The following is an 18,267-nucleotide window of genomic DNA, read 5'->3' as shown; positions in this document are numbered from 1 at the left end:
GCTAAAAGGTACAGTTAAATCATGTGCCTCACAATCAGTGTAGGGGTTAAACAGGGCCAGGGAACGCTTTGTGGGGTTTATCATCATATATGGGACTCTATTCTCCATTTCTATAGGTTGCAAAAGCAAACCAGTATTTACTGGCTTTTCAAAGCCAGTTTTATTTCCCATTTAAAGAGGACTGGGTAAGAGATTTTCAAATACTGTGCCCAAAACTTACACTTATTTCCCTTTCACATCTTCCTTATCACCTCAAGGTACAGAGCAAGAATGTTCTCACTCTGATCATACAGTATGTTCCAAAAGCTGAATTCTGGAGCAGTTTGGGACTAACCCTGGCACTTTCATTCTCCTCTCATACTAGGATTTTATGAGATAGCGGGCAATAGAGTCCTGAACTGAGTCTCGCTGCTGGATGAAGTGGAAGGAGAGGCCAGCTAAGAGCTCTGATTACCATTGAAACATCTGTAATAATAGCAGAGGAAACTGAAGACTAATACGTCAACTGCTTTTTGTTGAAATGTTCTTACTTTTCAGCTTTTACTCTAGTGTGCCAGGTCCTCCTTTAATGTAATTTTTGGGATTGCGGTGTTTTTAGTCCACGGGATGCTTCTTCCCTCCTGGGGTAAATGTCTTTTGAGGCCCTGTTCACACTGCTCCAGCTAGTATCTCCCTTCTACCCTGATTCTTGCCATTGCATCTTCACTTGCTACCCAGTCTAACCAAATCAGTGCACAGTGTGAAGCTTTAGTTTCAATGCGTAATCTGCTGTACGAGTGACACCTGTGCTTTTGTCACCAGCAGGTTTGCCTATAAGGGATGATCACCCTGTATTCTATGTTTGAAGGATTACTCTAGCCATTCTCGGCTTGGGTCTCAGGGAGCCTGGGAAGGGTTCAAAGAGATTTCAAAGTTTGCAGGGAAGTATGCTGGATACTTGCTTAACCTGGGGTGTCGGGTGACTAAGCTGCATTAATCTGCTGCTGCCAGAGATGACTGAAGAGAGAATAGCCATTATTGGGCAAAGTGTGACTTTGGTTCCTTCGAAGGCAGAGCTGTTAGGGAAGGGAATGGAACATTGTGTAATGCTCCTTTGTTACTGCAGCAGTGGGGACAGAGAAAGGAGCCCATGGGCAGAGCAGAATGAGTCACTAAAGCATTTCCTGCGAATTTCTGCTGTTAGCTCTTACTCCTTTGCACTTCTCAGCAAATCCAGTTTGCGGATGATATGCAGGAGTTCAGCAAGTTCCCAACCAAGACTGGCCGCAGGTCCTTGTCTCGCTCCATCTCGCAATCTTCCACCGACAGCTACAGCTCTGGTAAGTGTGGGCCTAGCCCCGCTCTGGTTTCCCTGCTACAGTCCCTCCCATCTGGGATTGGAAGTACTCAGCGGGGCTGGGGGTGGGGTGCAGTATGCAAATAATTTTGGGGATTGCCTCCAGCTTGGATACTGGTCACATTTCTTCACTAAACCCAAGAGGCTTTTGTCTTGCCAAGGCTCCTCTTCCCCAGGTGCTGACTCAAAAGCCCATTCGAACACCTGAAACTGACAGGTCTGTCCGCATTCTGTTACATCCTGAATGCTTTGAGTGGCCCTTACCTTTGCTGTTGGAGTGGGCTTTGCAATGAAACCAGACATCCTGAAAACAAGAACATTTCTCTTGTCTAACATGCAATTAAAGCTAATCTATTGCTGAGTTAGAGACTTTATGGGCTTCCTTCTTGTCACAACTCAAAACAACCCCTTTAACATTGTTTTGACCATTTTCAAGGCGTTCTGAAAATCTTATCAAAGCAACTCCACTTATAGAACGTTTCATTTTCTGCTAAACCGTAAAACCACCTTGTCCATGTTGGCATTTACACTCATGAATGATTAACTTGTTAACAGAGCTACCTTTAAGAAATTAGAGAATTTAAATGCAAAGTTCTTGTTAGACGTTTGTTTTCCCTTACAGTGTTGGCAACATAGACATTGCAGCCTTGTGCTAGCTCATGACAGACAGGAAGTGAAACTGACTAAAAATGCAGCTGGTAGAAGGTAATTGGCCTGTTGAGCCTCTGAGATTCTCATGTTGTGTTTCTTTCCTGGTTTAGCTGCATCCTACACAGACAGTTCTGATGATGAGGTCTCCCCACGTGAGAAACAGCAAACCAACTCCAAGGGCAGCAGCAACTTCTGTGTGAAGAACATCAAGCAGGCCGAGTTTGGGCGCCGGGAGATTGAGATAGCTGAACAAGGTAACAGGATGTCTTCCGAGCCAACGGGGCTGTATTCCTGCTTGATACCATAAACCAAACCAGGGTATATCCGGAAACCTCCAGTTACAGTCAGAAATATCTTGATGTTCTCCCTGAGGCATCAGCAAGCCATGTAGGAAAGAACTGAACTCCTCTGACAGGTGGTGTGTTAGTGACAAGCCAGGCAGGGTTTTAAATACCCAGTCTTGTGAGCAGCAGGAATGTTCAGATGGATTTTGATGGGGAAGTTCGACATGTGAAGCTCTCAAAGCACTTTCCAGAAAGAAAAACTGATGGCACCAGCAGTCCCATTTCTTTAGATCCCATGAAAAGTGGTGACTTGTATTTTAAAGTGGGATTTGATGGCGCTTAGCTGGTTCAGGGAGTGATGAAGGATGTGCCTTCAAACTCTACCCACCCACCCATTGTCCAAGCCACAGAAAGTGGAAAAATTCCCATTGTAAAGGTACGTGCAGGGTGACAGTCTTGGAAGGAAGGACTACATTATAATATGCTCTTACCTTAAATACTTGTTTTAAAAATGCCCCACTCTGTTCCTAGGTGTGTACCAGTCTGACTAGATGGACAGGTAGCGGGGCAGGAGCTGGCCTGGTGTCCTGGCAAAGAGGCCTGTGTGAGGAATAACCACTGGTGGACAGAGACCTCGTTAAAAACCCTCTGTTCCTTTCACAGACATGTCTGCTCTGATTTCACTCAGGAAACGGGCCCAGGGAGAGAAACCTTTGGCTGGAGCTAAAATAGTGGGCTGTACACACATTACAGCACAGACTGCGGTGAGTACTCCTTGGGCTCAGGGCTTCATGGGTGGAGGGAGGAGGAAGAGCAGAGACTAGCTTTTCCTGTTCTCTGTTATATGTGCGGATAATCTTGGGAACTTTCTCAGCCCTGGGGGAATACGAAGAAGTGTTTCAATATTGCATAAACACACACGAGAAAGTTGTCCCCATTTTCACACTTCCTGAAGGGGTGTGTGTGTGGGTGTGTGTAACTGCTCTGCAGCTGCATTTTCCAATATGGCTGCTCCAGGATCCCAATCAGCAGATGTTTCCACTCTTCAGTGCAAATGGTCTATGATTGAGTAATGCTGTCCCCTTCCTGCTCTGTGCTGGAGTTCACTAAATCCAGACTGCCGTTACAGCTTCCTCTTGGGCTCACTGTCGGTTTGCTTCTGTCTCCAGGTGTTAATTGAGACACTGTGTGCGCTGGGGGCTCAGTGCCGCTGGTCTGCTTGCAACATCTATTCCACTCAGAACGAGGTGGCTGCTGCCTTAGCTGAGGCTGGTGAGTACTGTGAGAGCAGCAGGAGGGGAGAGATATAAATGCAACTTACGCCAGTTTTGCATTGCGCTGCCAGTGTTTTTGTAAATACCATGCTTACCCAGACTCCTCACTGCCACTTGACAGCCCCGTCTGGAGAAACATTCCAGGGAGTCCACAGAGCTCCAGGACTACTTAGGCGTGACTAGATTACCCCTAAACAAAGGGCAAGTTTGGATACTCTGGACAGCTTAGCAGCGCCATCTCTGCTCCTGCCTGTTCCAAATTGGTTGGCAAGCCAGAGGTGGTTGCTTTTACTTCATCATCATACATTTCTCTGGTGCCTTTCAAGGAATCCCAAACCACTTTACAGTCTGAATGTAGGACTCATGCTTCATCCACCATGTCAGTGCAGTCATTTCTGGAGTGGGAGACAATGGTTATTCAGCAGTGCACTGGAACGTGGCCCAAGAGCTCAGAGCAAGTTTATACCACTGGCTTACCCTTGACTAAGCTTGCTGTTCACCTCTGTTCAGCTGTACCTTTCTCAGCAATGTTAGTGTAGACTTAGGGAGCCGGCGGAGTTCAGCAGCACAGCAACCATCTTGCATGTGTTAGGGCCGGGCCGCGGTGTCTGCCGGCCTCGTTCAGCTCCCTCCCAAACGGAGCAGCAGCAAATGTCTTTATTTGTCTCCTCCCTAGGTGTTGCTGTGTTTGCCTGGAAGGGGGAGTCGGAGGATGATTTCTGGTGGTGTATTGACCGTTGTGTTAACATGGATGGTTGGCAGGCCAACATGGTAATGGGAGGATTTCCCAGCCTTTCCTCTGCTCCTCCCACACACAGTATTACACTGCCTGGCTTCCTCCCCCAGAGCACTACTTTGGTTTCCAAGAGCTGCTGTTAATGGAAAATATATTAGATTACCTTGTGGTTTTCACTGGCCAGTCGTCCTCTTGTATGACCAGTTCCTGGGTGTATCAGTGGAGCGTTTTTCTGCCTCTGCATTGAACAGGGCTGAATGCTGGTCAGGAGGGGGAGTTCCCAGAGATTGTGTGCTTCTCATGCTGTGTTTTAGAGCCTGTGGCTAGATCGCCGAGGTGAACTGGCTGTGGGGAGGAGAGGAGACTTGCAGGGTGTATGACTAGGCAGAAGTCTCAAGAGGCCTATACATATTATATGTATTGGGGCCTAAGCCATGCCCCAACTAGTCTGATTTAACTCAGTGACTGGAGTACAAACCAGTCCCTGTGGTCCGCAGCTCCACAGTACATCCTGGCAGAGTCATGCTTGGGGTCCTGTAAAACTTTCATGGAGTTCATAGGGGTGGTCTGTCCCCTCAAGTCCAGTTTCTTGGGACTGCTCCTTGACTGGGATCTGTCTTCCTCCCTCACCTAGGAAACAAACCAGTTAGCAAAGCTATGTCTAAGCCTTTCCCCTGGGATGGTTACCTTTTGAGTTGGGCATAGACTTCTCGGCTCCTGTCTGAGCATGTGCAATCAATGTTTAGATTCTATTAATGCCTCTCAGGCCAAAGATTGGAAGTGGTATACAAGCAACCCTTCCAGTCCCCCTATGAGTCAGTAGTTATCCTATTTTACAGAGGGGAAACTGAGTCAAGTTACATGCCCAGAACCACACAAGAAGTCTCACACTTGGGAATAGAATCCAGGAGCAGAAATCTTATTTTAATGGGGCTTTTCTGTAGCTGACAGTGACCTGGCTTGCTGGCAGTGGAAGGACTGACTGTTCTTTGCTTTTCTCTGCTTGTTCCCTAGATCCTGGATGATGGTGGAGATCTGACCCACTGGGTTTATAAGAAATATCCCAATGTTTTTAAGAAGATCCGTGGCATTGTAGAGGAGAGCGTGACTGGTGTGCACAGGTAATGGACCCGGGGCAGCCAGAATCTAGTCCTTTTACCGCTCTCTTGCTCATGGCAGGCAGCTGCTGCTGTTTTTATTCTCCATGGTACCTGCTCTTGCATGGTAGCTAGAAGAGACTAGCAGTCAATGTAATTTTTCTGGTTATGTGAGGTAAGGCCTTCAGGTTTCCCTGACCTTTAGTGTTCACACATGCACTATGATTGCCTCCAGGAAATGTCAGAAAATCATAAAGGACTTTAGGCTCTGATGTCAAGGTGCATGCTTTAGCTCGGCAGTCACTTCCTCTGCTGTACCTGTTTGGCCTTGGATTGCATCTGTCCTGAGGTCCTGGGCAACTGTGGAGCTGTGTGTTCTGTGGCAGTTTGCATCCCGGGTTTCCAGCTCCCCATCACTAGTGCTAGGCTAGAAGGTTACAGTGGTCCCATCTTTCTCGGGGGCATGGTGTTAATTTGGATCCCGCTTGCTTTGCTGTGTGCAGATCTATAGTTTGTCTAATGGAATGGTTTCTGAGGTGTCCTTTCTCCCTGTAGGCTGTACCAGCTGTCCAAGGCTGGGAAACTGTGTGTCCCAGCCATGAATGTCAACGACTCTGTCACCAAACAGAAATTCGATAACCTGTACTGTTGCAGAGAGTCCATCTTGGACGGGTGAGTCTGATCCTTCAGGATATACAGCCATTCCCGTCCTTTAACTCGTGCCGATAGATTGATCTTTCTCTGGCTTCTGTGGCGTTTAAATCAGGCTCTCTCGTGTCCTAGTTGAGTGTTGCAGTGTCTGATCACATGGTGGACTGTCGCTTTGGAGTATCACTCTATGCAGACTGCTCTGTCTGGAACACTCGGAGACTGACTAATCCCAACACAGATCTGTTTCTGTCTCATAGCCTAAAGAGGACCACAGATGTGATGTTCGGAGGGAAGCAAGTGGTGGTGTGTGGCTACGGTGAGGTGAGTTTCATGCATGAACATGAAGCAGCATCTTTCCCTGATGCATAGTCAAGACCCATCCTTTCCCCAGTGTTCATTATCTGTCTTTGACTAGCAATGACCTCTTACCCTTCCTAAGAGTAGGAGCATTAGGAAGAGTTCATACATAATAGAAGGAAATAGTGTCTCTCTAGACAGTTTTCCCTATGTCAGTGCATGGCTAACTGCTGATCCTGGAGGGAATTGTTTTCAAATCATGAGAAGATGGATGCCCACTCTGTCATGCTTGTGCAGGAAAGCCTTGCTAGAAGCTGCTGAGACATTATATACAAAGTCTCTCTGTTTCCCAGCTTGCTTGGAGATTTGTCTGAATTGCTATTTCAGCACAATCATTGCTTGTAATGCTCTTGCATGCCAGTGTCAGAGCCATAAGGGTAATGGTGATTGGATTGGTGTGGAATGGAGCTCTGGACTGTCTGCACCCCACACTGCTGTATCTTAGCTTTATAAAGCTGGCCTGTTATAATGAAATGATTCTCTTGTTGAGTGGTTTGAAACTCTCTGATATCTACAGAATTCCTGGATGTACGTTTATGGGGTGGGGGGGGGGGTCGTGCATCTTGCTTGTAAATCCTTCTGGAAGAGCCGGCACAAAGCAGGGATCTGACACCTTGCCCCGTTCACATGCTGTGTGTATGTGTGTTTACCTTACAAGCTGTGTCCACTGCAGTGGAGGCCCTGGCAGTAGCAGTAAATGCTCTTCTCCCCAGGAATATGCGTACTAATTTGTTTATACACCAAAGGAGCCCAAACTTTGCCCAACCAAAAGGCTGTGTTGGCAATCTGCCAGGGACTGAGGGTTGCATGTAATTTGTCTGTCTGCTCAGAGCGAGCTGCAGCATTGCATGCTGGGGGCTGTAGTCCCTCAGGGTGGCTTTGCCATGTTTAAATATGAGATGCCAGAAACTGAACTATAGGGCCCTACTGACTACCCCATACATGCTAAATACAATGGGGAGTCTGTTACAAAGCTACAAACGTACCCATGTTCTCCTTTTTAAAAAAGTGCAGTTGGAGGTTAATCCTGGCCCAGGTCTGCATTTATTTATTTTAAAAAGAAAAGTTAGCTGTAATCTCTCCTCTCTGAACCCTTGTACCTGCTGGATGTTATGCCCAGGCCATGAATGCCAAGCAAGTGATCTTGGAATGACACTTCTGGGAAGGGAAGACTGGGCTGTGAGGGGCCAAGTGCCTATTGCCATGCATACTGTAAAGCTGATGCAGCACATTTGTGCTCCTGAGCCAGGCTTTGAACTGAACCTTGGCATTTGGCAGGTGTCTGCGATGAGCATCTTGCTCGTAGCGCTGCTATCTGTGTGAATAAACAGGTGCAGCTCATCCATGGGGACCTGCTGGGTCCTGTGTCTGGAGACTCTTCATTGCATTTCAGGTTGGGAAGGGGTGTTGCGCTGCTCTAAAAGCCCTCGGAGCCATAGTCAACATCACAGAGATTGACCCCATCTGTGCTCTCCAAGCCTGGTAAGAGATGAAGTGTTAAATGCTGCTGAGTGAGCACCTGTTCCTTTCACTGTCTGTCTGGTCTTTGAGCTTCATCGGAGGGCTGACTTGAGGTCAGGCTCCTCAGGAAAATTCTTCCTCCACCCAGAACCTCATAACCCAGGGCTAGTCTCATGAGAAAGTACACGTCTCTCGGAGACCTTCCATCATTTGTGTGTGTGTATCCTTGGCCCAGGACATCCAACTAGCCTTAGAGACCTAGGTGCCTTAACATTAGCTAAGATAGAAGAATGGCATGGGACTCCATAATGCTCTGTGCCATGTTGGGTGCCCACTCCCAGGTCTCTCACTAGCTATGGCATTCACAACCACCCCTTTGCACATTGTCCATCTTGCACTTACTGCACTCAGAGTGTGGGTGGGAAGCCTGCTATTCTGATGTTACCTGATCAGGGTTGATTTTTAGCTACTCCATTGCATTCCCTCCTGGCTTCACCTTTCCAGGCTGTGCTGTGCAGGCAGGCGGGGGTGACATCTTCTCACTCTGCCCTTTTCCTTTCGCCAGCATGGACGGCTTCCGGGTGGTGAAACTCAATGAAGTGATTCGCCAGGTGGATGTGGTCATAACCTGCACAGGTATGGAGATTTGGGGGGAAAGGTGGAGGGTGATGCTTGCATCAAGCTCCATGGAACTGTTCCTGGGCCTGTGTACTCAGAACAGGAATCTCTGTAGGACTTCCCTGCTCCACGTACATCAGAAAGTAGGTGATGGGCTCCAGTGACTGTGTGTGGAAGATGTACTGATTCCTGTGCTTAGACACCTCAGTCAACATATTGCACATGCAACGTGGGGGGTAGAACTTGTGACCTTGGGCTCCTAAAACTCCCTGCCCTCTATGTGGGGAGCTAGAGCAGCTCCTCTGCTAGTTTAGCTTGTGGAAGGAGCCGATCATGCCTGAGCAGGTCTCCTCAGGCCCTTAAAGTAGCTAGGGCAGTCATGAGCATACAAGGGAGAAAACTGGAGTGGAGGGTGAGGGAAAAATCCAATCTACTGCTGTGTTGGTGTCAAAATGTAAGCTCCACCTGCTGTCCTCAGTGCATCCAGGTGAGTCAAAAGGACTCCCCTTACCTTGGGAAGGGTGACAATGTAGTGTAGGGGGTGCACTTTTTTCTTGTCATTTTGTGTTCTCATTGCTGCCTGGGTGCCTGAGCTCACCCTGGGAAGAGGCACTAGGAACTGATCTCCCCAATACCACAGCCAGCTCATGTGCAGAGACCACACCCATGGCCCTCTGATCAACAGAAAGCATAACCTCTCTGCTGCCAAGCATCCAGCCAGCCTTGCCCTAGTGCATATGGGCCCAGTGCACCAGCCAGTTGTGTTGTGGCAGAGCCTGTGAACCTCGCGCCTGGCTTTGGGGCAGAAATCTTCAGCACCAGCCATAGAGAGAGGTATCGGGAGTCATAAGTTACAGCTGTTTGGGCTCATCTTAGCTTCCCCCTCTTTCTCTATAGGAAATAAGAATGTGGTGACCAGGGAACACTTGGACCGAATGAAGAATAGCTGCATTGTGTGTAACATGGGCCATTCCAACACTGAAATTGATGTGGTGAGTCTCTGCTACTTACCTGCCCCATCACCCTTTCCAGCAGTGAGCCCCTGGCTCACTGTTAACCTCAGACTAGCCCCAGGCTGCTTACTAACCTACTCCTGACAGTCCTATCCTCCATGCTCCTGAGTTACCTTCTTCCCACTGGGACCCACTTGCCTTGGATCACAGGTAATTGACTCCTGCTTGTTTCTCTCCTCATAGACCAGTCTCCGTACCCCAGAGCTGACCTGGGAGCGCGTCCGCTCACAGGTGGACCACGTCATCTGGCCGGATGGCAAGCGGGTGGTCCTGCTGGCCGAGGTATGTCCTGGAAGTCAGGCCAGAGAGGCTGCAGCCTAGCATCTGGGCTAAAGCATCACATTGTAGGTGATCCTGTGTCTGTTCGTAGAGTGTCTGCAGTCCAGGAGATAACATTGTGGGCACTGGTTTGAGATTGGGATGTAGCTCAATACAAAGACTATAGAGTAACTACAGAGCAATCTGTGTGGCTGGGAAGGTCTTTGAGCCTGGGGGGACCCTGTAACCATGGACTACTGCAGTCACAGAGCTTTCTTGGTTTGATTTTTTTCTAAGGGGTGCAAGGTTACCTATCATATATACTTGTCTCTCAGCAACACCGTTACTAGCTGGCTTGCTCTTGCCCATCCATGCAAGCCAGACCCAATATCTGTCTTGATTTGGGAAGGACCCAATGGCTCCAAAACACTGCATTTCTCTTCCTTTTCCAGCTGGTCACAGCACAGGCCTTACAGTTGGTGTGACTCTGTCTCTCCCTTTGTCAGGACCACACCGATTCTCTGACCTTTAGCTAAGGACAGGAACTGCTCTCCCCCATTTGAGTGGGAAGTTAAGGCCTCTGGGGTAGCAGGATACTTCACCTTCTCAAATAGCTGAGCTGAGAGCATGACCTGCCCCTGCCCCTGCCTCAGGGAGTGAGACTAGATAAAGAGTGTGGACCTTTGGGAGGGGTCAGTAACAAGGTTGGGCTTTTTGGCTTGTTCAACTAGTAACCCGACTAAATGGGGGAATCTGAAGCATTGGAGGTAAAAAAAAATTCCCCCCATTTTCATAACTCTAAGCTGTCCCAGTGTAATGAGTTCATTGTTCTCAGCGTCTTCATCCTGTTGTCATTTTAGGGTCGTCTTCTCAATCTGAGCTGTTCAACAGTTCCCACCTTTGTTCTGTCTATCACAGCCACCACTCAGGTATGTAACTGGAACCATCAACACCTGCCCGCCTTCCCCAATGCTGTCTTTCGAGGTGTGGGCGTTAGTGTTTCCGGGCCTCATGCGGTCTTGGGGTTCGACATAACCACTGAGCAGTAGGAGACACTTCCTGTAACATACAAAATTTCAACCACTTGAGTTTGCATTTTAAGCTGTTAGAGCATTTATTTTTTTGAACTTTTCTTTGGGTCAAATAAATTCTCAAATGTGTTTTTGTGGCTCTGAGGTTAAAATGATTTAAATCATCCTTGGTAGCAATATCACCTCGAACAAACAACCATCACCACCCCCCCCTTGCGTTTCTTGGCACATGGCTGCCTCTGTGAACAGGCTTATAAACACATACAGCTATGAGTTCGGCTCTTTGCCATACACAAAATCAAGGCAGTCCATGCCCCTATCTAAGAGAAATGCAGGGAATGCAATACGCTGGGAAATCCAGAAGTGGCAGATGGTTAAACTTGTTTTAAACGAAACTCTACCCATGGGCATTACAGAAGGGAGTTTTGGTGTTACAGTAGCTGCACGCCTTTTCCTTGATGCTGAGATACTTCATGCCAGTTGGAACACGTACAACACCAGCATTTTGGACCAGTTGCCGTAAATTGGTGGAGCTTTAATGACTTCAAGGGAGCTTTATATCAGCTGCAGAGCTGGTCATTTCTCTTTCGAAGGGACACTGTCAGGGTAAAATGAATGTCCATTTCAAATGAATTTCCTTGCCTGTTACTGACAGCCTTACATTTTTACAAACGATACTTTTATCACTGATTTACTTTTCCACCATGTCCGAGGGCTGTATTTTTACCTAGCATTCAGTTGGCGGCACTGAAAACATGCTGGTCAGTTTCTCTCTGGTTCTCCAGCACCAGAGATGGGATCGTGCAGTATTTGAATCACACGGCAAGGAGGGGAGGTTATCTTCCAAAGGGAAACACTTATCAGGGATAATATTGTAAAGGGTTTTTACAAAAGCTAGACCTTGGACCTCACTGTCCTGTATTGCATATGGCTATTCTTGTGTGCTTACATGTCGTCAGTATCACAACATGCACACGTGTCATGGTCTGGCCTCTGGTCAGCTCTTCTCTGGCTCCATGCTGTTGGTGAGCTCTGTACTGGTGACTGACCTGTCCTTTCTGATCTCTGCAGGCTCTAGCTCTGATTGAGCTCTACAACGCTCCCGAGGGACGTTACAAGCAAGACGTGTACCTGCTCCCTAAAAAGATGGGTGAGTAAAGGAATTACTTGAGCCCTGAGTTGAAGTGGTCCCCAACCAACAGGGCTGTGAGAGATGTGATCAGGGCCCAGCAAAGCTGTTAGAGCAGTGGTTCTCACCCAGGGGTATGTAGAGGTCTTCCAGGGAATGCATCAGCTCATCTAGATATTTGCCTCGTTTTACAACCGGCTACACCGAAAGCACTACCAAAGTCAGTACAAACTAAAATTTCATACAGACGGTGACTTCCTTATACTGCTCTGTATAGTGTACACTGAAATGTAAGTATAATATTTATATTCCAGCTGATTTATTTTATAATCATACAGTAAAAATAAGAAAGGAAGAAATTTTTCAGTAGTCACCTGCTGTGACACTTTTGTTTTTTTATGGCTGATTTTGTAAGCAAGTAGTTTTTAAGTGAGGTGAAACTTGGGCTACTAGACAAGACAAATCAGACTCCTGAAAGGGGTACAGTAGTCTGGAAAGGTTGACAGCCACTGTGTTAGAGAAATCAGTCTCACCAGACTCTGCAGAGATCTCTGGTCCACATTTCCTGTTCCTATAAGGAGCAATTTATGCAAGCTAACTGTGCATGATTGTTCGGCAGGGATTGCAGGAGGCAAGAAGTTTGAGGTGATGCATATGCACTGTCAGTGAGTTGGCTGTTTTGTGTAACCACTTGGATTGGACCTGTTGCCTTTCACACCCAAACCTTTTCCTGAAACACAAAGAGCTAGTGACAGCTTGTCCTACTTAGCAGTTCTTTAAGCTAGATGCCCTGTCTGATTGTTCTTCCGACTGAGTGGGGGAGTCAACAAGATGCTTTTAAATATTGAGGCCGAGACTCTTAGCAGTAAACTGTAGGTGATTCCAAGGTCAGGCTGCCTTTCACATCAGCTCAAGGTGTGGTAGTGGAAGTGAGTGAGCTGCTCTGGACAGAGCAGAATGACATGAGGCTATAGTTCTCCCCTGAACTTGCAGTTTCGATGCGCCAGCCAGCGTGAATGTGTTCGATCAACACTTATCACATTAACATAAACCCAGAAGAATAGTCTCTTTAAAAACAATTCTTCCAGGGCCTATGTGCAATTCCCACTTGTGGCATTGGTGTCCTCAAGTAACGACACAAGTGGAAAGTGCAAGAGATGACTACTGAAGAAACATTTGCCACTAAGTGGCCTTTCTTGGCACACTTGAGGCTTGGCTAAATAGATAATTTCCCCAGTGGCCTGTAATTGCCCTGATCAGTCATTTAAATACCCACTTACTTCTCTAATGCATTGTAACGGGGTTGCACCCCGTGAACGCCCCCTGCTGGTTGGATGTGTCTGTGGTCTTTAAACCAGTCCTAGCCTTGCCTTCAGGCTGTGTCCCCCACCCCTCCCCGAGCTTCCTCGCTGCAGGCAATGGTTTTGCCCTCTTAGTCTGTTTTGGCCCCAGTCTTCAGCTGGGCCTCCTGACAGTTCAGTCCCCTTCTGGGGGTTTACTGCTGTCTAATGGTAGGCCCTTCTCCAGTGGCCTATAGGGGGACCTGGGCCCTCCCACTATTCCAGGCCCCGGCCTTCACCAGTGTCTTACCCTTAGCTCAGGGCTCTTTTAAGCTCAGGCCCAGTAGTCAGCCAAGAGCTCTCCCGTGCTCCCTCTCTACCTACTAGCACTGGGCTGTCTGTTATGTTGCACTTCCTTCAGCCAGCCACATCATCCATGCTCTCCCAGCTCTAGTGAGGCCCTGTGTTTGGTTCTGGTCTCTGTAGCTCCTTTTTATATGGTCCTCCTGGCCGCTGATTGGCTGTTCCAGCAGCCCATCTGATTAGTTGCTTCCTTGCAACCACTCTAGGCTGCTTGGAGAACCTCCCCACTGCTCCTTTCCAGGGATGGGTGTGGCAGGAACCTGAGACCTCCAGCTGGGGCCTTTGGGCCTAGTCCACCCCATCACATGCATATTAACTCTGAGTGGTGATAAGGCTTTTCAGAGCTGTTAGTTTATTGTATCACTTAGAGCACAGGGTCTGCCATGCTGGAACACACTGTTGATCAATCTAATCTGGCAGTGTCCAGTGCTGGCCCCCTCAGAGGAAGGCATAAAACTCCTGTAGTTGAAGCATCACTCCATAGAGCAGTTACTTCCTGACCTTACACTGGTGATGCTTTTATCCTGAAAGATGAGGACCAAGAGCCCTTGTAGTTTTCAGAGCTCAGTCTGTTTATATCCCTCTCCCCTGCCCCTCCATCTGTCATGTCTAGATTGTAATCTCTGCAGGCAGGGATTGATTGTTTGTTACTCTGTTTATACACTGCCTAGCACATTGGACAGGTCCTACCATAATGAACATGGTTAATAATAATATAGCTGCAGATGCTTTCCGTATGAAATGTGCATTCTTTTTTTCCATTCAAGCCTACCCTGTTTACCCCATTGCATTAATATTAGATATATTTTGCAAGTGGGGTAGAGCTTGCTCCATGCTAACATTGAAGAGCCTGAAAAGTTAGCTTCTAAAATTACTTGAGCTGTGGACACAATCACTTGAATACACTATTTTTTCCTGAATTCATTACACTGGGAATCAGTGAACAAGTTATTAAAATCTGTGCCATTTTCTCCTAGCCTAAGACCTGCCTGCTAGGATATACCTTGGCCTTAAATTTGATTGCACCTCTGAACTCCTTATTAGATTTTACATTGGCCTTATCCTGAAGTCTAATCCCATCTGTTCTCTCTAGGGTCTTATACCTTGCCCATCACTGTAGTATCGAGTGCCTTCCAGTTGCGCATCAAGTGACGTGACTTAACATGGATCATGTGTTCGTTTGTTGGTACTGTTGAATGTGCTCCTGTGTGTAGGGCCACCAAACTCAATTGCCTGTGGCTTCATCTTTACTCTTCCCAGATGAATATGTTGCCAGCTTGCACCTGCCTTCGTTTGATGCCCATCTGACAGAACTAACAGATGATCAAGCGAAATACCTGGGGCTTAACAAAAATGGGCCTTTCAAACCCAACTATTACAGGTAACATCTGTGTGAGGGGGATAAAGAATCCATATTCTGGTACCATCTGAGGCCTCCTCCAGCAGTAGCAGCATGGATTGTGCCTCTTTATTGCAGTGGCATGTGAGTGTGGAGCTATCGTGCTGCTTGTCGGGGCAGGGTAATGCCATCTAGGTGGTTGGGACCATGGACCAGCTCTCTGCTTAGCTAGTTCTGGGTTGGATGATAGTCACCCAGACTGTGAGTACAGCTAGTGTTTGGCAGGGTGTGGAACACACTGCACTGGAGAGGGACAAGTACTTCCAGATGCATGGAGGTGATGGCTGCTCTCTGAAGATGCCAGATGTCCCATCGATGGTGTGGCTTCTAGTATACCTGTTGCCTGATTCTGGTCTCCTTTCCGTGTGTTTCAGATACTGATGGACCATAACACTGAAGGACCAGACCACACGAGACAACTTTAGAGAAATTATTTTTAAAGATCTTTTTATTTTGTTTTATTCTTTTCTTTTTTAAAAGCTGTTGTTTTTCTTTTATCTGTCTGATTTTAATGTCACTTCTTTGTTTTACATTTTCACGTGATCGCATCTCTCTGTACGTCTGATCTTGGCAGACAACCTGGGATTTGCTTACTGCTTTATGACTGAAACCTGGCCATGGGGTTTCAGACTTTCACAGATGGGAAGGGTTTCCTTTCCTGACTATGAAGGGCAATTCATTCCCACAGTGGTTTTTTACCTTTCCAGTGCACCTTAGTCTTCGTTGGAATATTTGCAAACACTGAGATGCTGTACTGTTTTCTTTCTGTGTGGAATTATCTGCAACTTCTAAATTGCCTTAATGAGCCCAGTTTTTAGCTGCTAGATCAATGCACCTATCCTTGTGTTGGAGCAGAGTGGCACCTAGTGGTCAGTTAGGGTAAAAAGGTGTGTGACCCCAGACCGGGTTTCCTATGTGAACTTGGGATGGTGGTATGGTGCCAGGTTAAGGATAAGCCCAGGTGGATGTTAACTAGTCTTTTCCAGGGTGCTAATCTAAATTTGAATGGGGATCACCTACCCATCAGACTCCTAGTCTCTCCTAGGTTTTAAACTGCATCTTATTTAACTTCAGACCATTTTTCTTTATTTTTTGATTCTAACACGTTATTTTAAAGGAGAAAGTGTTTCTAAGTGGAAACATTGTGGCATAGTTGGGCAGCAGAGAGCATGCTGCAGCCTGTTTAGCCATGGGCAGGCCTGGCCAGAGAGGGGCCAATGTATGGCACCTCCTGTGAACTCCTCCGGGCTACTGAGCACAAGTGTGTTGAACACAGATGACCCTTTCTGCTCCCGTCCCCTTAATGTGTAGAGTGCAGGGGATGTTCTGATGACGTAGCAACTTTTCCATCTGCTTTAATGGCAAGCTCTCCTGTTGAAATCAAAATCCTCCAGTCAGTGGACCATTCTGTAAAGCACTTGGCTCCACTCAGAGCCAATGACTCTTGGAGGTGGAATCCCTGGCTAGCTGCACTGCTGTCTTCTAAAGCGTTCAGCCAATCACCTCTTCCTTCCCCAGCCCAGAAGTTGGCAGGTTGTCTTATTTCATCTGGTTCCCCATGTTATGGTCTCACTATGGAAGGGCCTGATGCCCTATGGTTTTCAGGCCTGTGTTCCAGGCTTGCTCAACAAAGATCACAGCACAACAATCCAGATTCCAATTCATTGCTCAGTGACATGTAAAAGGGAAGGAGTTTGAGCTGCAGCGGCCTAAAGGCTCAGCTCCAGCTAACAAGGGTGTTTCTGCTGAGTGTATGGTGTCAGTCCAGCACTTCACGAATGTACAGGTACAAAGACAATCGAGATGCTGCAGTTGGGCGTAGCAAACACCCTTGACTGCCAACCCTGTGCTCCCTTGCCCCCCTCGCCCAAGTACACAAGATTCATTCCTAGCACCACCTCTGAGGAACCTCCGTGTGTTTGTTTATGGGCAACCCCGGCTGCTTTCCCTCTCTGGGAGCGAACAGCTCCTTGCTGATGAGAACAGGGGCGGGATTAAGATTTCATCCCTCAAACCTTGCAGCACTTCCAATAACTCCCCCTTATTTCTCCAGATTCTTCTTCACAGCCTTGCCCAGTTCCTTGATCATCTTCTTTCTTTCCCCCTCTCCTAGATAGATTCTTGATTTCTCATTGACTCACTGCTGCATTGGGCTGACTCAGACTGCCAGGGCTGGTTCCCAATGACCTTACCGAGTCTGCCCATGTACCCCCCTCTGCCCCTCATAACGTGAATTTCCAGCAAGATGCAGCTGGGTTTGGAGTGATGAGCCCAGGATCCTTTGGGGGCCCTGCTCTCCTTTCCTTGCTCAGGGAAGAGGACGTGGCCAGGAGCACAGGGAAGCTCCCACTCAATCATTGCTCTAGTCCAGGGGGTTTGCCCCATGCCACAACTCCCGGCTTTTTCTCCCTCTGCACTTCCTGCTCGCACAGAAGTTCTAGTATCCCAGAGCAGGCTTGGTTCTCCCACGCTAAGCCAAACAGAGTCCTATGTACCATCCTAAATGTTCTCTGTCATGACTGTCGGGAGGGGCCCCTCTGTTCCATTTGTCCGTCTCAGTGTTACAGTGTCAATAGGAATAGCTTAAGGGCTCCATCTCTGTATAAGCCATGTAACGAAAAGGACACAGGGGAACATTTGGTCTTATGCCTAGAGAAGCCTTGATTCTGTCAGAGGGAGCATGTTAGTACCAATCCGGGTGGGATAGGTTTATTTTGTATATGAATGATTTTTAATGGATGCAATATTAATCCTTGCAGATGAGCAATAAATCATTAAAGTCTAATTAAAAAATAATTAGAAAAACACTTCTCTTGCCTTGTGAGGTTTTGTTTAAAGATCTAACATGGTGGCCTTCAGATCAGTGAATCAGTTGCTATTATTACCTAAGGCACAAGAACAGAGCTACTTATCTACTTAAAATCATAGACCATACAAACAAACTGTGTTGCACCTCACTTATGACACCTTAGATGGTGGCACGTGACTGCAGTAATTAACTGGTCATGTCCTTGAAGATGCAGGCTCGTCACCCATAGGCCTAAAAATCTCTCCCTCTACAGTTGCTAGATTCATGAAAACACCGTGGAACTCTTCTGTGTATGTAGATTAGCACCAGTGAGAGAGGATCTGACATTGGGCTTTGTTACAATCCCACATAAGGATTTTTAACATCCTGTGTATTGGGCTCATACCATGGCCAGCAAATTAAAACCTCCCTTTGAGGTTGTCATCTTCTCCCCCTCTCCCGCCAAGGGAATCTGCTGTTTAGCTCTGCCTTTGACCCACTGCCATCTGGTTTTGTATTTAAAGGGACAACTTTCAGGTCT

The 18,267-nt window shown here is 47.4% G+C and overlaps 1 protein-coding gene across 3 annotated transcripts in view; it reads left to right on the top strand.

Moving 5' to 3' along the window:
- AHCYL1 (adenosylhomocysteinase like 1) overlaps positions 1 to 17,745 on the top strand; it is a 42,242-nt gene extending 24,497 nt beyond the window's left edge. For 2 of the 3 annotated variants that reach the window (XM_050956232.1, XM_050956234.1), the window contains 16 exons: positions 1,208 to 1,319; positions 2,098 to 2,241; positions 2,935 to 3,035; positions 3,441 to 3,543; positions 4,222 to 4,316; positions 5,296 to 5,402; positions 5,934 to 6,050; positions 6,287 to 6,350; positions 7,780 to 7,868; positions 8,413 to 8,483; positions 9,363 to 9,457; positions 9,662 to 9,760; positions 10,597 to 10,665; positions 11,839 to 11,917; positions 14,800 to 14,920; positions 15,313 to 17,745. In XM_050956232.1, the coding sequence (XP_050812189.1) occupies positions 1,208 to 1,319; positions 2,098 to 2,241; positions 2,935 to 3,035; positions 3,441 to 3,543; positions 4,222 to 4,316; positions 5,296 to 5,402; positions 5,934 to 6,050; positions 6,287 to 6,350; positions 7,780 to 7,868; positions 8,413 to 8,483; positions 9,363 to 9,457; positions 9,662 to 9,760; positions 10,597 to 10,665; positions 11,839 to 11,917; positions 14,800 to 14,920; positions 15,313 to 15,319 (1,473 nt within the window). In that variant the 3' untranslated portion in view covers positions 15,320 to 17,745. Of the gene's footprint in view, positions 1 to 1,207; positions 1,320 to 2,097; positions 2,242 to 2,934; positions 3,036 to 3,440; positions 3,544 to 4,221; positions 4,317 to 5,295; positions 5,403 to 5,933; positions 6,051 to 6,286; positions 6,351 to 7,779; positions 7,869 to 8,412; positions 8,484 to 9,362; positions 9,458 to 9,661; positions 9,761 to 10,596; positions 10,666 to 11,838; positions 11,918 to 14,799; positions 14,925 to 15,312 lie in introns of those variants that run through there. The other variant, XM_050956233.1, reaches the window with a different exon arrangement.
- The last annotated feature ends 522 nt before the right edge of the window (positions 17,746 to 18,267 follow it).

The sequence above is a fragment of the Gopherus flavomarginatus genome, chromosome 5 (genome assembly GCF_025201925.1).
Source record: "Gopherus flavomarginatus isolate rGopFla2 chromosome 5, rGopFla2.mat.asm, whole genome shotgun sequence".
NCBI classification, from domain to species: domain Eukaryota; kingdom Metazoa; phylum Chordata; order Testudines; family Testudinidae; genus Gopherus; species Gopherus flavomarginatus.
Note: the sequence above shows the minus strand (reverse complement) of the source record. Positions and strands in the feature narration are given on the sequence as shown.